Source organism: Trichosurus vulpecula, chromosome 7, assembly GCF_011100635.1.
Source record: "Trichosurus vulpecula isolate mTriVul1 chromosome 7, mTriVul1.pri, whole genome shotgun sequence".
Classification (NCBI taxonomy): Eukaryota; Metazoa; Chordata; class Mammalia; order Diprotodontia; family Phalangeridae; genus Trichosurus; species Trichosurus vulpecula.
The window spans coordinates 248,863,357-248,884,158 of record NC_050579.1 but is presented as its reverse complement, the minus strand read 5'-3'; the positions used below and the strand labels follow the sequence as shown (position 1 = coordinate 248,884,158).

General features: G+C 37.5%; 1 protein-coding gene across 1 annotated transcript in view; it reads right to left on the bottom strand.

Annotated features, from left to right (window-relative positions):
* Positions 1-17,195, bottom strand: part of KIF6 (kinesin family member 6) — a 493,781-nt gene extending 476,586 nt beyond the window's left edge. Inside the window, exons 1-3 of the mRNA XM_036767567.1 lie at positions 17,130-17,195; positions 7,679-7,788; positions 5,635-5,709 (exon numbers count right to left, since the gene is read on the bottom strand). Coding sequence (XP_036623462.1) covers positions 5,635-5,709; positions 7,679-7,788; positions 17,130-17,195 — 251 coding nt within the window. The remainder of the gene's footprint in view (positions 1-5,634; positions 5,710-7,678; positions 7,789-17,129) is intronic.
* Between the last annotated feature and the right edge of the window lie 3,607 nt (positions 17,196-20,802).

The window sequence follows — 20,802 nt, the reverse complement described above, 5'->3', positions numbered from 1 at the left end:
AATTGGTTCAGAGCCATTTTTATAGGTTTTTGGAGGGACTTGGCAGGGAGCTCACACTAGTCCCTGCTTTCCAGCTGCCATCATCTTGGTTTTTCCTTACTGGTCTTTCCCAATTTTGAACTGGGGTTGGGGACAGCCATAGTAGTAACCAGGGTGAAGAAAGGAGGAAGGACAACTGGTTTAAGGATCAGATGTGATTTTGTGTGGGTAAAGACTACAAATAAAAGCTAGGTAGGTGATCAGGTGGGAAGGACCTCAACAGTGTGTCTCTACAAGAACACTAGTATGCTACAAAGTCAAGAAGCTGTGAAATACAAGGCTAAGTGACCAATCTTCCAACAAGGTACAGACACTGCTTTACTCTGGCATTCATTTTTAGCAATACAACAAGATGGATACCAAAAAGATCTTTCAAACAAATTTTTCTATGGATTTTATTTTGACAGTTTCTAAAATTAAGAAGTGATGAAGTTTTCATGTTATTTCACTTTAAGGAAGTCACTTTAGAATGTTAGTTAAATTTGGGTTTTCCAGTTATCTTCCTTGAAAAATAAGTTTGTTTCTTAAAAAATACTTTCTCTATATGAAACAGATAGATTATTTTTCATCTTGGCAAAATAAATATGTTCATATTTTTAAAGTAGCAAGCAGCAAAACTTTGTCAGGAAAAAATGTACCTTTCTATTTGGAGCAAATTGACAGTTATACAAGTGTGACTTTGTAAAACAACAGATGAAGGGTAAGAAAGAATATTTTAATTGTGAATGGAAAATGTGTACCTAACACAATTGGTTAAACAGCCAACATTATGAAGCTACATCAAGTTACAAATACTCTTAAGTGAAAACATACTTGGTTCTACTACCATTCAGATTAAGGCAATATAGGGCCTCTGCTATACACATCCATTCAGAATTTCTTGACAAGCAACTATAGTCTTAGGGATTTGATTTCTACTGCATTTATGTCTTTTTTTTATCATCATCTGCTTCTTCTACTGCCTTATAGTCAGTGTAATCATAATCATCTGTGGATGGACTAGCTATATTACCTTATCTATGTTAGGAGTAATAGGGTTATCAAATTATCAGAGGTAATAATTTCTTGAGTCAAGAAATGAAACATACATACAACATGTAAAAAATAGCAGACTCATTATTTTTCTGTCCACACATCATTTTTACATTTTAAGTTTCTTTCTTGACTACAGAAGTTATATCTGACTATTAGCAGATTCACTATTTTCTGTCTACACATCAATTTTATAATTTACCAGTTTCTGTCTTGCCTACAGACTATCAATGATCACATAGAGATGAAACTGTGCTACATAATATATTTCAATATTACAGGTTTTATATTTCATACCAGGGTGAACTAGAGAGTTCAGTCAACATCTCTGATTTAAGCATAAAATTCAATTTAAACAACTTAAATTTACCATTTTTTAATCTGGTGTGAACTCAAGAATAATGAATAACTTGGCTAATTGTTATTTCCTACATTTAGAGAAGTGCTGTTTTTAGTTTTACACAGAGCAGATGATCAACAGTCAGTGGAATGTGATTTAATAGGCAAAAGCAAAGCTCCTACACCAAAATATCTCCCTACAGTACTTGAATTTCTCCAATTTGTCATACTGCCTGAAATCCTACCAACTAGAGATTAATTTTGGTTTAAAGGAATGTGTACTGCCACCACCCTGTTTTCAGATCTCATTACCTCTAGACTACACTAACGCATGCATTAGCTTTCTGACCAGTCTCCCTCTCTCTATTCTACCCCAATCTATTCTATCCACCACTACTTTATTAATCTTCCTAATGCAGTTTTAATCATGCAAGTACTCTATTCAAAAGCATCACATTTCTGACCGAACTGAGTCCAAACTTTAGCCTAGTGTTTAGATTTCTCTAATCTGGCTCCTAATTTTATCAACCTGGTCTCATCTCACATTATTTATTTTTGTACCCCTTACGGTCTAACCAAACTAGACTATGCTGTTTCTTGTTCCATTCACCAGGCATAGCTCAAATGTCACTTCCTCCAGGAAGCCTTCCCTGAACCCCATTCATTTCTGGGCTCCACGCTCCTGACTCTTTGGACTTTCTCCACCATACCAAAGCAGCCCTTTCACCGTAGAAGTTCACTCTCCACCTTTACTCTCTTATTCTAGAAGTTCATCCTGCCCCTGTAGCATCCTCAAAACTGGAATTTCACTCCACCCCTGACTTTTTCACACCTGAAGTACAAACCACTCTGTTGTCCCTTCCTCTGATTAGTTGATTCCTCTCAGAAGCCCCATATAAATGAAAGGGTCCAAGCCAGCCACATCTTCGTTCCTCTCCATGTTCCACTGCTGACTCTGGACTTCCTCTGTTGTGTCACTTCATGACCTTACCTTCTCTCCATCTCCACTCCCACATTCTTTTCAGTTTCCTTTTATGTGATGTCTTCTCCATTAGAAGGAGGAGCCCTGGAGGACAGGGACTGTCTTTCTTTCTCTCTGTAGTTGTATTCCCAGGGCTTCACACAGTTTCAGGTATATAAAGGTCAGGTATGATGATAATTGCTGTTACTACTACTAACAAAAACAGTAGTAGACACAAATAACATATAGATCTCTTTTAAAAAACAACTGGAAAGTTTACAAAAGAAACAGAAATGAGCAATAACCATCCCAAAAAGTGCTCAAAATTGATAAGGTGAGAAATGCTAATTAAAACAATTGAGTTATTATCTCATATCCATCAAATTGGTACGGATGGCAAAAGGTGAAAAAATCCTAGTGGGACTGTGAATTGACTTAAGGGAAGAGGGGGGGCAGACAGACAAAAATTAGGGAAAATGACTAATGAATCTATGAATACTACCCCTGAAACCAAAGGGATTCTACCAATCCTCATATGCATCCTTGACAAGTATACTCAAGCTTAGTGTATTCAATTCAATTTAAGAAACATTTATTAAGCACCTATTATGTACTGGGTTGTAGGTATACAAAATAAAAAACAAAAACAAAGTAATCCTTGTCCAATATTAACCTAACATGTAGGAACTAAGAAAATTTGAAGTGCATGCAAAGTAATGCAAAGATATTTCAAAGAGAGAAAAAGACAGAGAGGGCGCAAGGGGGAAATAGGGGAGGAGGTGGAAAAAGAGAAAGAGAGAGAGAGAGAGAACATTAGGAAAGACTAAATAAAGCAGATCCAGGCATGGATCAATAAAACTTGGCAACTGTTTGCTGTCTGGATATGGGGACTGAGGGAAAGGGAAAAGTGAAAAATAACTCTATTCTTGAGATCCTGGGAAGGATTTCAACTGAAATGAGTAAGTTTGTAGAAAGATCTTTTTTAAGGAAATACAATTAATTCCATTTTGAACATAATGAGTTTGGTGTTTCTATAGGATGTCTAGGTGATGTCCAGCAGACAGCTGGTAACAAGGACTTAGAACTGAAGAGAGAGATTAGCACATGGGGTCTACTCACCTTAGATTGGTGCATCTGAAAATGACTCTAGCTCCCTTTGTCCTCCTGAGTGTAAAACAGTGTTGCTACCCCCAATACTTGTTGCCACCCAGACATAGCCTGCAAAATTCTAGACCAGGGCTGTTTTTTCTCCTGTGCTGTTTTGCCTCAAAGACCACAACAGCTGACAAATTGGTGGCCAATGAAACTCATTAGCATGTGTGTCCTTGCTTTCTTTTTATACATAGTACCACCAATGGTTTGTAATTATCAATAAACTATTTAGTCACATCAAGTTAGAATCGACAGGATTTGGCAAAAGTAGGGGGAGAAGGGAGGAGGACAGTCAGAGAGTGAAGAGCTGAGAATGACACCAAAGTCGTAAACATAAGTGACTGAGAAGCTGACTATAGTGCTCTTGATGATGAAAATAGTTATATTTATTAAGCGTGAGACTGTTTTTGTTCCTCAAGTCCTAGAATCAGACTAAATATAAACATAAAGGAGAGGTAAAGCAAAGTTCTCTGAGACATAGGGAGGAAGGAAAAATTACTTTTAGTTAGGAGAATTAGGGAAGGCTATATTCCATCATAAATAACCACAAGGAGAGTTTTCCTTGACCTGAAAAGATGCTCTAAGCATCACAGCTGAAAACCATTAAAGGGCTGTCATGTGAATTTTGCTTCAAGTAATGGAACTTTTAAATGAAGCAGAAAGTTAGATCCATTAGTTATAATTTACTTGTTCATTAAACAAAATGTCCTGTTGTATTTACCTAAACATTTTAAACCCATTTTGAGAATGGTGGCTTTTGCCACACTCAACTGCCAATTGAAACAGCTCCATCAAGGACCACAATCTAGTACATACATTTATAGGTATAGTCATTTGCTACCCAAAATCCCCAGGAAATGTTGCATTCTGTTTTATACCTTACTTCTGACAATATTAAGGTCATGGTTCAACTTCAGAGATGCTCTAGTTCATACTTTACTATCCAGTAAACATCCTCAATAATTTTAAAGAGCTATTGTAAAACTTCGTGGATGTACACCACAAATGATGCAAATCTGAAAAGACTCTGGGGAAAAAGCAAGGGAAAAAATGCTCTGGTTGCAGCTGGAATAGGGCAAGTTCTAAATCTGGGAAAGTGGTGGCAAACTAAATGTCCAACAATAGGGGAATGGTTAAATACATTGTGGTACACTGATGTAATGGAACACTATAATGTAATTATGATGGACAAGTATGAGGCACATAAAGAAATCTGGAAGCAACTTTATGAAATAATGCAAAGCAAAAGGAACAGAACTAGAACAGACTACAGACTAACTGAGACCACATAAAAGGAAAAATAACTGAGAGTAAACAAAGGAAACCGATGGAGACAGAACAAGGAACAGAATCATTATGACATTTTGTTGGGTTCTTAAATTAATTCATTTAAATATAAATAGTTGCCAAGCAAGTTTGATTAATTATAGTGATATTTAATATTACTTGTATTTTTTAAATTTAAAATTTTTAACATGAGATTAGAGGGTCAGAGGAAACAAGGGCATTGAAGGAGCTCAGTACAACCTACTACAGGGAATGGAAGACGTCAAGAATCTCGGGTTTCATCCAATATTTATACCCTATGTTTTACCAAGTATTAAAAGTGTTGATCAAAGCTATATATGTTTTGACCAGCACTGTGCAAGATCAGAGAAAATGGTCATTTCCTTTATTGAGCTAGAAACACGCTGCTCATCATATTCTAGAGCAGCAATTCTCTAAGTGTGGAATGGGGATCCATAGGAATCCCCACCTTTCGGGGGATCTGTGAGGTCAAAATTATTTTCAGAATACTACTAAAATATTATACCTTGTAATGTGGTAAATAAAGACAGATATATTCCCCAAATCAAAATCTCTTTGGGGTCCTAAATAATTTTTAAGAGTGACAACGGGTCCTGAGATGAAGAAGTTAGAGAATTACTGTTCTGGATAACAAGACTTCATCTATTTGAAGGTCATTATTTGGTAACCTCATATTTATTTTGTAATTTCCCTTCTTTATATAATTGAATATAATTCCTCCACACATTTCCACAATAATCTGAGGATTGAAGAGACAAGATGAAATATAAACGTCCCACTGCCCCAACTATTGGGAATCCTACCTTTCAGCAACAGGTTTGGCAATTATGTCAAAAATGGCCTCTTGTTTTGACTCCTGATCAAAAATTCTCTGAAATCTGCAAATTATAAAGTAATGATGATGAAATAGCACTCTAGAATAGTGTGTAATTCATAAATCTTATTTTCTTCTTTTGCAATTACCCCACATTTACATCACCAAGCTTCCAAGCTTACCTAAGAGAATACAATGTTGGCCCTGTAGTCTTAACCACACTGTGCTGTTGTATACAAATACTTGGTAAACAGTATTGCTTTGACAAGATTTGCACAATAAGTCTCTCTGAACAAACATAGTAGATTCAGAGAAAAAAAAACAACTCTGTGTATGTCTGCTTCTCAAGAGAAACAGTGTCTACAGTTGACATCAAATTCAAATCTAGATAACACAAGAAAAAAATCTAAAAACAAGATATAAATAGAACAGAATGCCTGATATTTGACCTGTAAGAAAGCAATTATAAAATTTGTGGTTATTAAATTTAGGTTAAGAAGATAAATTTAATTCACTTTCAGCAATTAGTTATCCTAACATCAACCAATTTTTCAGTAATGTTTTATTCTTTTTTAAATCAACAGCTAGTCCTTTGAAGAGGATGACCTTGATTCTTGGTCCACAAATCATAGCAGGCTAATGCAAACCTAGAAAAGAAAATCCTTAGGAAGTTTCTATCAGGGAGAGAAAGTACAGAAAAATAGTCCAATGGGCAATTCCATTATACCAATGATTTGCACAGGAACATAAAGTCTTTGTTGGGGACATGATGAGGAAGAAAGCTTAGGCATACCAGATTTTTATATCCTAGAAAGCTTCTACTAACGTGATTCTACTAGAACACTATAACAGTTTCCCAAGCAGCTTTCAGAGTTGCTTAGGAATGTTGAGTCTCCATGGTTTTTCGGTATCAATGACCAAGCTAGAATTGGGCACAATTCCACTTAAAGCAGGAAATCTAAGAGGAATATAGGAGAGCTTTCTCCCCAAGGCCATTCTGGAGGTTTGCTATGCCCTAAGGAATAAAAAGGGAACATAAGAGGATGGACTAATCATCCAGAGGTGATTATGTAAAATGTGTTAGATGTCATATGATAATAGAATTCCAAAAATATAAGTAGCACATATTCCAGAGGGATGTGTTGTAAAATGTTATCAATAAAGAAGTCACAAGGGATCCAAACTACTACTTTGAATTAAGACGTAATATTAAATCAAAGGCAGCAACATTTATCGGACAAAGCACTTTAAGAAGGTATCCTAGTTTAAGATTGTAAATGACTTATTTATGACATATTTTAATTATCTGTTTAAAGGCTATATTTCCCCAGTAGAAAATAAACATCTTAAAGTCATAAACTCCTATTTGTTTTGCCTTTAAATTGACTTCACCAAGCCCAGTGCCTAGCACAAAGCAGGCCCTTAATAAATGCTTGTCAAAAATAAATTTATTGAATTGAATGTTGGAAATGATACTTGTTACTGCCTATGAGTTACAAAGACCTTACATTATGTTCTGAGCCAGGCAAAGAACCTAACCCCCAGCCAATGAACACCTAATCAATGTCTCTATCACACCTCCCCAGAAAGAAGCTCATAAACTCATGAAGGAAAAGGAAACTCCACTCATTCAGATAGATGCAAGCAGCAACAGTACGGGTCAAAAAAACTAAAGGCAATCCTAATCTCTCAGTCTACTTTCTTTCTCATATACTTGATAATATATTCTTCATCCCATGACTTTCAAAGAATTAGCTGCCAGTTAAGAATTAAAGTAATTTCACAAAGAGTAACAGCAGCATTCTAAGTATAAAATTTGGATGCTCATCTTATATGTGGTAATTTTTATGAGATCAACATCTTTAGAAAATCAGCGAATAGCCAAAGTTCAAAATATAGCATAGATTAACATACCATAGACTAGAACAGAACAGAATTAAATAATAGACTAGAAGAAAGCAATTAAACAATTAAAAAGTATGAGACTAGAAGAAAACAAATAAAAAGCATGAGAAGGAAAAATCTGAACCTACTTAAATTTGTAGCTTTCTCGTTTATTATTCACAAATCCTTCTGCTAGATCACGTGGTAAGATAATTTCCAATGCAGCTACTGATTTTTCATCTTCATCTACAGAATAGATCTGCAAACATGAATGCAATTTTAAGAAAACATGTACACAAGGACAGCTTATAGTATATAGCCACAGCATTACGGCATGCATTTTTAATGGGATCTCAAAGACCAGAACCAAAAAAAAGCATAATTAATACCACTTTCCTTCCCAAGACAAACATGTGGACTCCACTGAGTAATCTCAAACAAGTGATGATGATGATGGTGACGATGATGACTAGCAGCATTTACATAGCACTGTAAGATTTGTAAAATGCTAACAATGGTATCTTGACACTGTCCAAAGGAAAATTCCTCATTTGGGCCTTCACCTGATTAATGGCAAAACTCAGGACAAGCAGAATTAAAGGGATTTTACTCTAAGTACTTCAAAGTAGTAATGCAGGGTTGATCACTAAAGATCAGCAATGGCTTCAAGGTAAGGACAGTTTTTATAGATAAGCTTAAGACAGTTCAGGTTCACCTCAGCAAGAGAGGGTGGGCCACTGCCTCTCAGCTCCTCTCCAAAGCAGGGGAACATGACAATCTGAAGATAGGAGCAGGTGATACAACAAGGTGCAGACTCGGTGTCTCCGGCCCCACCAGAACCTCACTGAATACGGACTTATTGATAAGCAGGGCTGGGAACAACGGGAGGCTGAGTCTACATAACTTTCAACAATATTCACAATAACCCGGCAAAAAGGGATCATTATTATACCCATTTTACAGTTGAGGAAACTAAGGCTGACAGACAAGTTAAACGACTTGCCCAGGTCAGACAGCTAAGTGTCTGAGGCAGGATTTGAACTCGGGTCTTCTTGACTATCACCTACATTACAACTCTGTATTTAACAATTGTGAATATACATAGTCCTGGAGGCATAATCCCTGAACAATACAAAGGGCAGACAGGGCAGGTGGACAAGTCGACTTTAGCAGATAAAGAGGAGATTTGAAAGGAAATATAGATGAGAAACAGAGAAGAAATATAATTGGATCCTGTGCCCCAAAATATCAGTACTGACATTTGCAAAATCTATCATTATAATTTCATTCCAATCAAAATTAAAAGGTTTTTTTAACTATCCCCCATTAAAATGCAAATGACCCAGGAAGGGCCACATCTTAAGTAAAAAACTCCTTAAATCAAAGTCAATCAATAAGCATGTATTAAGTGTGCAAAGTATCGGGGATAGGAGAGAAGTAAAAACATGGTTTCTTCTCTCAAGAAGTTCTTGTTGCATTGGGGAAGAGAATATGCAAACAACTGTGTACTTACAATATAAACCAAGCAGGTGGAAGGTAAGAACATTCAAGGGAAGACTCTAGTGTGGGAGGGTGGAGGGAGGATCAAGAAGGGCCTCCCGCAGAAGGCAGGATCTCAGCTGGGTCTTGAAGGGAAGCCCAGGGGAAGAAACAAGAGAAATAAGATGGGAGTGCATATGGGAAATCCAATTCAACATGTCCAAAATGAAGTTAATGATGTGAGACTAGAGCTCAGGACAGAGAATGGGGCTGAATAAATAGATGTAGCAGTCATGTGCATAGAAATAATAATGAAACCCATGGGAATTGATGAGATCTTCAAACAACATAGTAAGAGGGGGAAGAGAAATGGGCCCAAAAGAAACCCTGGGGGACACCCATGGTCAGTAGGCATAACACAGGTGAAGATCCAATAAAGGAGACTGAGGTCAAACAGGTAGGAAGAAAAACAAGGAGAGAGCAATACTGTGAAAATCCAAAGAAGAGGGAGTATGCAGGAGAAGAGAGTGATCAACTATGTCCTTGTCATAACACCATCTCTTCTTCAGAAGAACAATCACCAATCCCACCCTTACCTCCTCGAGAACTCATTTTCTGAGTTAAGTAAAAAAACAACAATAATAACAACAATGTACTTAGAGCCAGAGGACATGGGTTCAAGTCCCTGGGCATTTACTATGTGTGATTCTGGGCAAATCACTTAACCTCTCAACTATAAAATGAAGGGATTGGATGCTTTTTAAGATCTTTTCCAGCTCTAGACTATGATCCCATGAACTTCTGTGACCTTGGGCAAGTTACTTAGCCTCTTTAAGCCTCTATTTCTTCATCTGTCTCCCCCCAAAAAACCCAAACCAGTATTAGCTCTAAGGTCTTTCCTAGCCTTAAATGAATTATTCTGTAACTCACACTGTGAGCTCTCCTCTCTCTACCAACAAAACACACAAGGCACACACACACACACACACACACACACACACACACACACACACACTCCTTGGTCATCTGAAAACAATTTTCAAATTTTTAAAAAATATATTTCCCCCAGAGGATAGGCAGGGAATGGGCGTCATAGGCTCTATCAGGTAACACTCTAGTCATCAATTTTAGTGTTTTAACAAAGATTAGCAGGGACATATACAGAAGTCTAGAAAGAAGGACCTTAAACAATGGTTGGCTCAGCATTGCTCCTACTCCACTAATGGAAACATGGAAATGCCAGGTAAAATCCTTTCTACTTTACAGCTTTGCCTAGAAGCCATCTCTACAAGCAGTATGACTTGCTGCTTTCAACTAAATCCCCGAGAAGGGTAGAGCTACAAATAACCTAAGTCTGCTCTCAATAGGTCTTAGGCATTTACAGGTAGCTAGGTCCTTCTCTTGGTTGCAGTCCAAACAACCAAAGCATTTCTGGAACATTCTACAGTCAAGTCAAAAGAAATCCTGATTTGTTTAAAAAAAAAGTGGTTAAAAAAAAGGAGATGGTTGCAAGTTCTTTCCATTTTTGTACCTATAGTGGTTTCTATTTCACAGATATGAAGTAGAGAAAAATATCTAATATATAAAACACACTTCTTCTAAGGAACTCAAAAAAATTTACTGACAATTACTAAACATTATAATACCTCCTTTCAAACATATAGAATATTTTTTCACATTTTACAGGTAAACTGAAAAATTATTTGCTCAAACACTCACTCCCTAATCAGAGAATTAGAATTAGGGATCTGTCAAAACCTGCACAGGACAATGCAAAATACAAATCTGACTGTGTCTCTTTTTGGAAGACTCATGCCAGCCTGTAGTTAAAATGTCACTTAGGTAATACTCTGTGTCAGTAATTCAAAATATCCCTTGTTCTGATAAAATAGTTTCCATGTTGTATTTCACAGAATCTATGGTTTCTAAGATCCATCCTTAGGTATTTGTTAAGAAGAATTATGGTCACAGAAGTTGGGTTTAATTTGTGTCTCCAAAATCATCTTTAAGGTTCTTATTTCCACTCCACCACAAAATAATAATATGTTATTTGTCAAATCACTTCTCTAAAAAATGAAGGGGGTGGACAAGATAATTTTTAAGGACTCTTCCAAGTCTCAACACTCTATGTTAAGATATTAGGTTGGTATTTTTTTAGGTTGGTATTTTTAATTATTTACCCCAATAATCCTCTCCACTGAGCAAGGAAATCAAGAGTAGAAGCTACCTAGCAAAACAGTTTCCCCTTCTTCCAGCCAGAAGCAAAACTTCCCAAAAGCAATGGCTTAAGTTTCTTTTAGTAACTCAAATTTTGAATTCTGTATTAAGGGCAAAGAAGACCACATCTAGAGTATGCATAAGTAAAGCCTAGCTAAATCCTCAGGTAGCCCAGCAGATCTTTCAAAGTAGATTTTTATTGCAATTTCTCATTAAAATTGTTTAGCTTTCCGGAGAAAAGTCCCTCTGTAAGATAAAAATTCTTTGCAGAAAGAACTGGCACAAGGTTCAAAGCTGTCTGGCCATGTTTTCTCAGGAGATATTTAAAAAAATTAATAGGGTACTTCATGTAAAATGTGCAGGGGCTGAGGCAGGTGAATGAAAGAAGTCAGAAAGCCATGAGACATGAAACACACTGGACTGAGAATTGGTGCCTAATTAAGAACATATTCTGGATGGCACAGAGGCCAAAAGGACTTAAAGCAGCCACAGTTCACCAACTGATTGAAAAAGACACAATTCTAATTCTTCTAAACCACTTCGACCAAGCCATTTTTGGAATAAATTTTTAAAAATAAATATCTTTTAATGAAAAAAAAAATTTAAATTTAACTGGTCTAAATTAAAGAGCAGATGATAATATACCCTCCTCACCGGGCTATAGTGAGGATCAAATGAAATGACTTATATGAAGCAGTGTATAATTACAAAGCACCATATGAATTTGAGTTATATTTAGGTGTCAAATTTCTCACCCTTGGCTATCACAAACAAACAAGCATTTTGAGCATGGTAATTTTCCTTTATGTCTTTGATATATTCAAAGTATTTTTTAAAAGCATCTTGTAACCTAAAGACCAAATTAAATAATAGATGTGAAACTTCTGAAATATATAAAATACTACATATAGGGTAACTTCATTATTAAATTACCAAAGAGTACCTGACCATTTCTAAATTGAAATAAGCCTTGGTCTTTAGTTTTTCTCTGATTTGCCATATCTTCCTTCCCATTCTTCATCTACTAAATTCCTAATTTTCCTCTGAAACCCAACTTGCCATCCTTGATCCTTTGGTTGCTAATGACCTTCCCTTTCAAACCTCATATGACCCATCTTTTGCTTCTCTTGAATGCAACTATCATGTAATATTGTATATTATAAATATCTGTGAGTCTTATTCTCCTACCAGACTCTAAGTTCCATAAAGATAAAGGTCATGTCTTATTTAAATGTTCTCTCCCACCTCACCCTTCTTGACTAAGCACAGTGCTCTGCACAAAGTTGTAATCTTAATACAATTTGAAGATTTCCCATCCATTAATAGGCCCATGTGACTTGTCTGAGTCACATGGAGCCTGTGGTGGGAGGAGCTTGCTGAATTGGTAGGGCAGGAAGGGGCAGGAGGAAGTGAGACCAAGAAGTCAGAGCTGGGAGAGAGAGAGACACAGAGCAGCAGCTAGCATGGGTGATTTTGCTTGAGGGTGTTCATTTGTGGGAAGACCCTAACAGAGAGAAGGCTTGGGGATGGCAGTGCCCCCTGCACTGATAACGTATATAGATTTCTTTGTTGCTCTGATGGATTTGGCTTTCTGGTGTTTGAATATATGTTTTGGTTTCACCTTCAATGAAAACTGTCTGTTATATTTTGCGATAAGGAACTACGCCAGCATATTCACAGTAGCTGTAGCCACTGTGAGCATAGCATTGGCGCTACAAAAGTACACCTAGTAAATGTTCATTGAATCAATGGATTGTTTTTGTATTACTGATCTCATAGCATCTGAGACACAAGAGAAATGATGTTGTAGGAGAAAGGGAGAAGTCCTCACTCAATCATTCTTGTTTTAATAATAATAATAGCTCACATTTATATAGAGCTTTGCAAAGCACCATATCATCTCATTTGATCCTTATAACACCCTGAGGTCAGTGCTATAATTACCTCCATTTTACAATGAAGAAATTAAGGATAATACAGGTAAAAATGACTTGTCCAGGGTCTCACCTTTAGTGAGTAAGAGATGAAGGAATCCAACTCAGATCTCACTCATTCCAAGGTCAGGGCTCAATCCACTATACCAATGGTGTCACGCTCAAAATAGAAATGGTGACCATTAATTGATACGTAAATATCCCTGCAGGCCTCATATTGATTTAGTTTTAAATATATTATCTGTGTTTAATTGCACTTTTGTTTATTTTGTTAAATATTTCCAAATTACATTTTAATTTGGTTCAGGCCCAATTGTGATTGTTGTGGGCTGTGTTCGACACTTCTATAAAAACAAAATGTGGCTATATCTATATTGATATAGATATACATATATATGTGTATCTATCCATCTCTATACACATCTGCAATGATATTATATGTGTGTGGTTTGCAAAGTGCATTATCTCTTTTGATACTTACAACCACCCCTTTGAGATAAGTGCTATTATAATCCCCATTTTACAGAGGAAACTGAGACTAAGAGAGAGTGACTTGCCTAAAATGATTCAGCTAGTAAATGTCTGAGGCTGAATTTCAACTCAGATCTTCCTGAGCCCAAGTCCAGGATATGTCGGTGTATATGTACATATTTTAACATATACATACATATATACATATAATACATGTTTCTATATATGCATAGGTTTATTTTATATGTATATATACACGTGCATGTAAAAGATTACATATATAAGTGTGTGTACACATATCGCCACCACCAACAACACCGATGAGAACATATAGTAATCCCAACCAGATGGCTGACAAGTGTGAGAGTGTTGGAGGGAGTGGGAGGAAATTGAAATTACCAAATGTTAAGAGGAATGAAACAGAAACAATGAAGTGTTAAATTCTTAAAACTAAAAGCAAAGAAGGTTTTAAACTTTGTTACTCTTTTGCAAGGAATGAAAAAAAAAATTACCAGTCAAGTCTGATGGAAATTAAAAGGCTGGCAGGAAAGAAAAAGATGCCAGAGCCCCAACTGATTTCCACCCCTGAACCCCTACTATAAGAGCTGCCTTTTTGTTGGCAAAACGATCATAAAATATGGGATCTCTGAGGGGGAACTCTCCTATTACCCACAGTATCTAAGTATACAAAAATGTTGGAATTTCCAATCATAATAGTCTTTCAGCAAGAATCTGAAGTTAAATATATGAAATGCTAATATTTAATATATATGAGCTTGCTAATAAAATGCTTAGTGAAAAGAGTATGGGTTGCCATGATCAAATGGCATCTATCTTCATGTGGCTAGCCAATATTAATGATGAGCTTCTCTGTACTGAACTAGATTGGTTTACAGACAGCAGATGTCTGTTTCAGAGACCATACTCAAAGACTTTCTGACTTAGAAAAATCTGCCTGAGCTAAAGTCTACTAGCGTAGCCTTCATGAAGCCAGGATCACCTCCTCACCTTGGAAAAAAATATTAGAATATAACTTTATAGAGGAAAATTTTAAATGCTCAGTATAAGATTTTAAAATTACTTCAACATCTATTCCCTCTCCCTCACTTTGGAAATGACTAGAGTTAACAATAACATTTCTGAATAGTGCAAATCCTCTCACCAAAGTAATGAAGCAGGTGAAGATAGTGAGCAGCACAGAGATGTGGCAGAGGTTTCAATATTAATATTAAATCCATGGCTATTATTTATAACCTAATCCAATGTAACAAACAGCACCTCCCACTAAAATTTCCCTTTTCTGGTCCAAACTCCTCCCTCCAGTAGCAAATAATTTCCTGTGTAGAATTTATGGTCGAATTTTGGCTCAAAAAACAGAAATTAGCTTCACTCCTGACTCATTTTTTTTAACTACCCGGAAGTATGTGTACAAAAAAAAAAAAGGGACAAAGGAAAATGTAGCAAGGCAGAGTGCAGCAGGAGTCACAGGCGTCAGTTCAAATCCTAACTGGGGTGTTCATTTTCTGTGTGACTGAGGAGCAAGTCCCTTCACTTCTCAGTTTCCTTAAAAATGAAGGGGCTGGATTAGATGGCCTCTCAGATCCCTTACAGCTTCAGATTTATGTGGTTACCCCCAGGTTCTATCTACTCTGTAATTTTCCTGGAATGACCTAGTTTTATGTCTTAACTGGGCATAAGAGAACCTGTCTTCTAAGCTACTGACATCGACAAAACGACAAATTAGTGAATAATAACTCTAGAATCCATCTATTTATTCTCAGTACAAAAAAAATAGTTCTATATTTGAAGTAAATGTTTCTGTCCATTTATACAATTCGAATAACTGGAAAACATAGAAAAATTCCTAGTCCCAAGCAGCTTACATTCTATTGGAGGAGACATGTACATATACAAGATACACACAACATAGTTTAGTGAGGGAAGGCATACTAGGGAATTAAGGGATATTAGGGAATTAAGGCATATTAGGGAATTAAGAAACAGGCTTCAATTCAATTGAATACTGAAGTAAGTGCTACGTTATCTGCATAGAAATCATGGTCTCTACGTTTGTTTAACTTAAGGAATATGTATATAGATACATATACATACACGGCAACCTTTCTATTCAGTCAGCAGTATTTGCTGAGTGCCCACATGTGTAAAACACTTTGTATGTGTGTGCATCTACTCTGTACCTGATGTACATATCTTTTGCACATACTTACATAAGTCCATGTCTCCCCAGACATAATGTAACCTTCACAAGGTTACATTTTTGTATATTTTTCATTTTTTAATTTTTGTATTTGTATTCCTAGTGTCTAGCACAAGCACATAGTAGGCACTTAATATATGCTTAAAGATTGAGTGGTGACATACTTATGACTGCATATTAGCATATTTGTCTGTATACATGTATTTAAATAGCTATTTTGCCTAAGTGTGTAAAAATGTGGGGGGGGGGGTGCTGTGGAGGGGATGCCTGTATAGATCCGTTTTATGGCAACAAGTAAGTACACATGTAGCTGGATATGGATACAAATAGAAGTCAGATGGTTCAGCCCATAAAGTGCTAGACTTCGAGTTAGAAAGACCAGAGTTTTAATCTGCCCTCAGATACTTCCCTGTGTGACTCAGACCAAGAAACTTAACTCTGCCTCAGTTTCTTCATCTATAAAATGCAGGTGGAATGAAGTATTTGTAAAGCACTTTGCTAACGTTAAAGCATCAAAGAAATGCAATTATGTGCATGTATGCATTTGTATGTCCATATAGGCAATGTGGCTACAGGCGATAGACTGCTGGGCTAAGAATCTAGACGAACTGGGTTTGAATTTTGCCTCTGACTCTCATGCTCTTGCACCTCCCCTCCATTCCCCATCCACTCCTGTTTTTGTCTTTGTGAGCCTCGGGTAAACATAGAGCTTGGCTGGGGTCTTGTTCTTTGTCACTAACTTGTCCAGGGTCACTTTTGCCCAAAGTCACTTTGGGCAAAATCCTGAGGTCATAGGGATCATGAACTTTGTTAGAGCAGAATGAGAATTTGGAATTCATCTAGTCCGAGCCTTTTAGACCCAAAAGTGACTTACCTGCCCAGGGAACATTTGCAGTAAGTGCATTTTACAGCCTATAAAATGAAAACTCGGGGAAATTAACTGTCCTGTCCAGATCACACAGGATCGAAACGGGAGACTCTCTGGTTGCAAATTAGTCATTCTTTTTACTGCACCATTATTATTATCACTATTATTATTATAATACAATGAGGGGGTGGGACACTAGACTGTCCCTAAAGTCCCTTCCGGTCCTGATTACCCTTTTGAGCCCGTACAGTATATGTAGGAGACTCATGCCTTATGAGCGTGACAGTGGGGTGCAGCACTGAAAGGGGTTCCCGGGGCTCCCTCACACCCCTCCCTGGTCCCCTCTTCCCCTCCAGTGACCCCGGGAAGGCTGGCACTGCGGGGGGCACTTCACCCTCTCCCCAGCCCCATACCCCTTGAGGTTGTTTCCGGCCGGTGGGCTTCACCCTCGCGAAGATCTGGATCGTTTGCTTAACCATCTTCCCCTTAGCGCCCAGGTACAACACTCCCAACACCTCGTAACCTCTTTCCCCCACGCCTGCAGCCTTAGCAACAGGAACTATGGACACTACCCAGCATGCCCCGCGGCGGTCAGCCAACACCCCTACCCCCACCCGCCCACCCCTCTCCCCGCCTCCTCTCCCTAATTGGCTGAATGTGGCGGACGGGAGACCGAGAGAACTGAGGGGCTCCGGCCAGCGCGCAGGCGCGGAAGGCTTTGGTGAGTCTTGGGTTTCAGTGGTTGCTAGGAGACCAGAGCGCTGATGTGTTCAGAGGATCCTGAATCCTGACTTTAAGACTTGGACCTGCTTGCTCCGCCGCCCCTGGCCGGGGACTCCTAAATCCAGCTGCTTGTCACATAGGAACGGGTGCTGACTCCCTATTCTTCACCTCAAGGCATAAATCCAGCGAGTCACTTAAGTTTCCCCCACGGTAAAACGTGAAAATTGGACTAGTGGTCTCATAGGTCTCTTCTAGTTCTCTCCTTTAACACTGCCTCTCCTCTTACAGAGGTCCAGTCGCTCATCTTTTCACACCCAGACTATTGCAAAAGACTTCCGATTGATCTTTCTGCCTCTTCTCTCCCCACTCCAAACCTCCCTCCACTCAGCTGTCAAACTGATCTTCCTAAAGTGCGCTTTAGATCTGACCATGTTTACTCGATAAATTCCAGTGGCTTCCTATTAGTTCCACGATTAAATAACAAATCCTCTATTTGGCTTTAAAAGCCCCTGATTACCTGGTTCCTTCCCACCTTTCCAGTCTTCTCACACTTTATTCTTCTCCATGTAGTCCATAATTCAACTACACTGACTTCCTTGCTATTCCTCACACAGGACACAATACACTCAGCCTCCCCACCCAGGGTGTTTTCACTGGCTGTCCCCCATGCCTGGAGTGCTCCACTCTTCATCTCTGCCTCCTGGCTTCCCTGGCTTCTTTCAAGTCTCAGTTAAAATCCCATATTTTGCAAGAAGCGTTCCGGATCCCTCTTAATGCTAGTGCCTTCCATTCTGAGATTATTCACAATTTATCCTGCATATATCCTGTTTGTACATAATTATTTGCATAATGTCTTGAGGTCAGGGGTAGTTTTTACTTTTCTTTGTATCCCTACCACTAAGCACAGTGCTTGGAAGTAGTAAGCTCTTAATTAATGCTTGCTGACTTACTGACCGTCTTACATGCAAGTGAAATACAGGATTCTTTGATTCCAACCTCTTATTCTGGAGCATTGTTTCAATGGATCCTGGAAGGTACCCATCCCAGGAAGTCTCAACTGTGGCATGGAAACAATAGAGTTTGAGCAGCTGCCAAGAGAATTCTGGTGCTAGCAGATTTATTTTAGCCTAAAAGAGAGAGGATAGGCTTGAATCCAAGCTCTGCTTTTTAATAACCATATGATCTTAGGCAAATCATAGGAGGATAGGATTTAGAACTGGAAGAAACTATATCTAATTTTGGGGTCTCAATTTCCTCCATTGTAAATTCAGGGTGTTACACTAAATTAGGGGTTCTTAAATTGGGGTTTCTTTCTTTTTAGTTTTCAATGCTCACTTACATAAGAGTTTTAGTTCCAAATTTTCTCCCCATCTCTCCCCTCCACCCTTCCCAAGATGGCATGTAATTTGATATAGGCTTAACATATACATTCATATTAAACCTATTTTCACATTAGTCATGTTGTAAAGAATTTGAACCAATGGGAGAAACCATGAGAAAGAAGAAACAACAACAAAAAAAGAGAGAGCCAATGCTTCCATCTGCATTCAGACTCTACAATTCTTTTTCTGGATGTAGACAGCATTTTCCTCTTGAGTCTTTTGGAGTTGTAGTAGGTAATTGCATTGCTAAGAAGAGATGTCTATGAAAATTAGTCATTGCATACTGTGGCTGTTACTGTGTACAGTGTTCTCCTGGTTCTGCTCACTTCACTCAGCATGAATTCATATATCTTTCCAGATTTTTCTGGTCTGCCTGCTCATCATTTCTTATAACAAAATAGTATCCCATGAAATTCATATACCACAACTTGTTCAGCCATTCCACAACTAATTGGCATCCCCTCAATTTCCAATTCTTTACCACCACAAAAAGAGCGGCTATAAATATTTTTTGTACTTGTGGGTTCTTTTCCCATTTGTATAATCTCTTTGGGAGACAAGACCTAGAAGTGGTATTGCTGGGTCAAAGGGTATGCACAGTTTTATAGCCCTTTGGGCATAGTTCCAAATTGCTCTCCAGAATGGTTGGATCCATTCACAACTCCACCAACAATGCATTAGTCTTCCAATTTTCTCACGTCTTCTCCAGCATTTATCAATTTCCTGTTCTGTCATGTTAGCCAACCTGATAGGTATGATGTGGTACCTCAGAGTTGTTTTGATTTGCATTTCTCTAATAACAGTGATTATTTTTTCATATGACTATAGATAGCTTTAATTTCTTCATTTGAAAACTGCCTGTTCATATCTTTTGACCATTCATTAATTGGGGAATGACTTGTATTCTTATAAATTCAATCCAGTTCTCGATATACTTTAGAAATGAAGCCTTTATCAGAAACACTGGTTGTAAAAATTATTTCCCAGTTTTCTGCTTCCCTTCTAATCTTGGTTGCATTGCCTTTGTTTCTGCAAAACCTTTTCAATTTGATGTATCAAAATTTTCCATTTTGCATTTCATAATGTTCTCTATCTCTTGTTTGGTCATAACTTCTTCCATTCTCCATAGATCTGACAGGTAAACTATTCCTTGATCTCCTAATTTGCTTATAGTTTCACCCTTCATGTCTAAATCGTGTACCCATTTTGACTTTATTTTGGTATACAGTGTAAGATGTTGGTCTATGCCTAGTTTCTGCCATACTATTTTCCAGTTTTTCCCAGCAGTTTTTGTAAAGTATTAAGTTGTTATCCCAGAAGCTGGGGTCTTTGGGTTTATCAAGCAGTAGATTACTGTAGTCATTGACTACTGTGTCTTGTGTACCTAACCTATTCCACTGATCTACAACTCTATTTCTTAGCCAGTACCAAGTAGTTTCGATGATTGCTACTTTATAATACAATTTAAGGTCTGGCGTGGCTAGGCTACCTTCCCTTGCATTTCTTTTTATTAATTCCCTTGATATTCTGGACTTTTTGTTCTTCCAGATGAATTTGATTATTATTTTTTTAAGTCTATAAAATAATTTTTGGTAGTTTGATTGATATGGCACTAAGTAAATTAATTTAGGTAGAATTGTCATTTTTATTATTTTAGCTCAGCCTACCCATGAGCAACTGATGTTTTTCCAATTATTTACATGTGACTTTGTGTGAAAAGTGTTTTGTAATTGTGTTCATATAGTTTCTGGGTTTTTTTTGACATGTAGACTTCCAAATATTCTATAATGCCTACAGTAGTTTTAAATGGAATTTCTCTTTCTACCTCTCATCACTGGACTTTGTTAGCAATGTATAAAAATGCTAATGATTTATGTGGGTTTATTTTATATCCTGCAACTTTGCTAAAGTTGTTTATTATTTCAAGTAGTTTTTTACTTGATTCTTTAGGATTCTCTAAGTATATCATCATATCATTCCA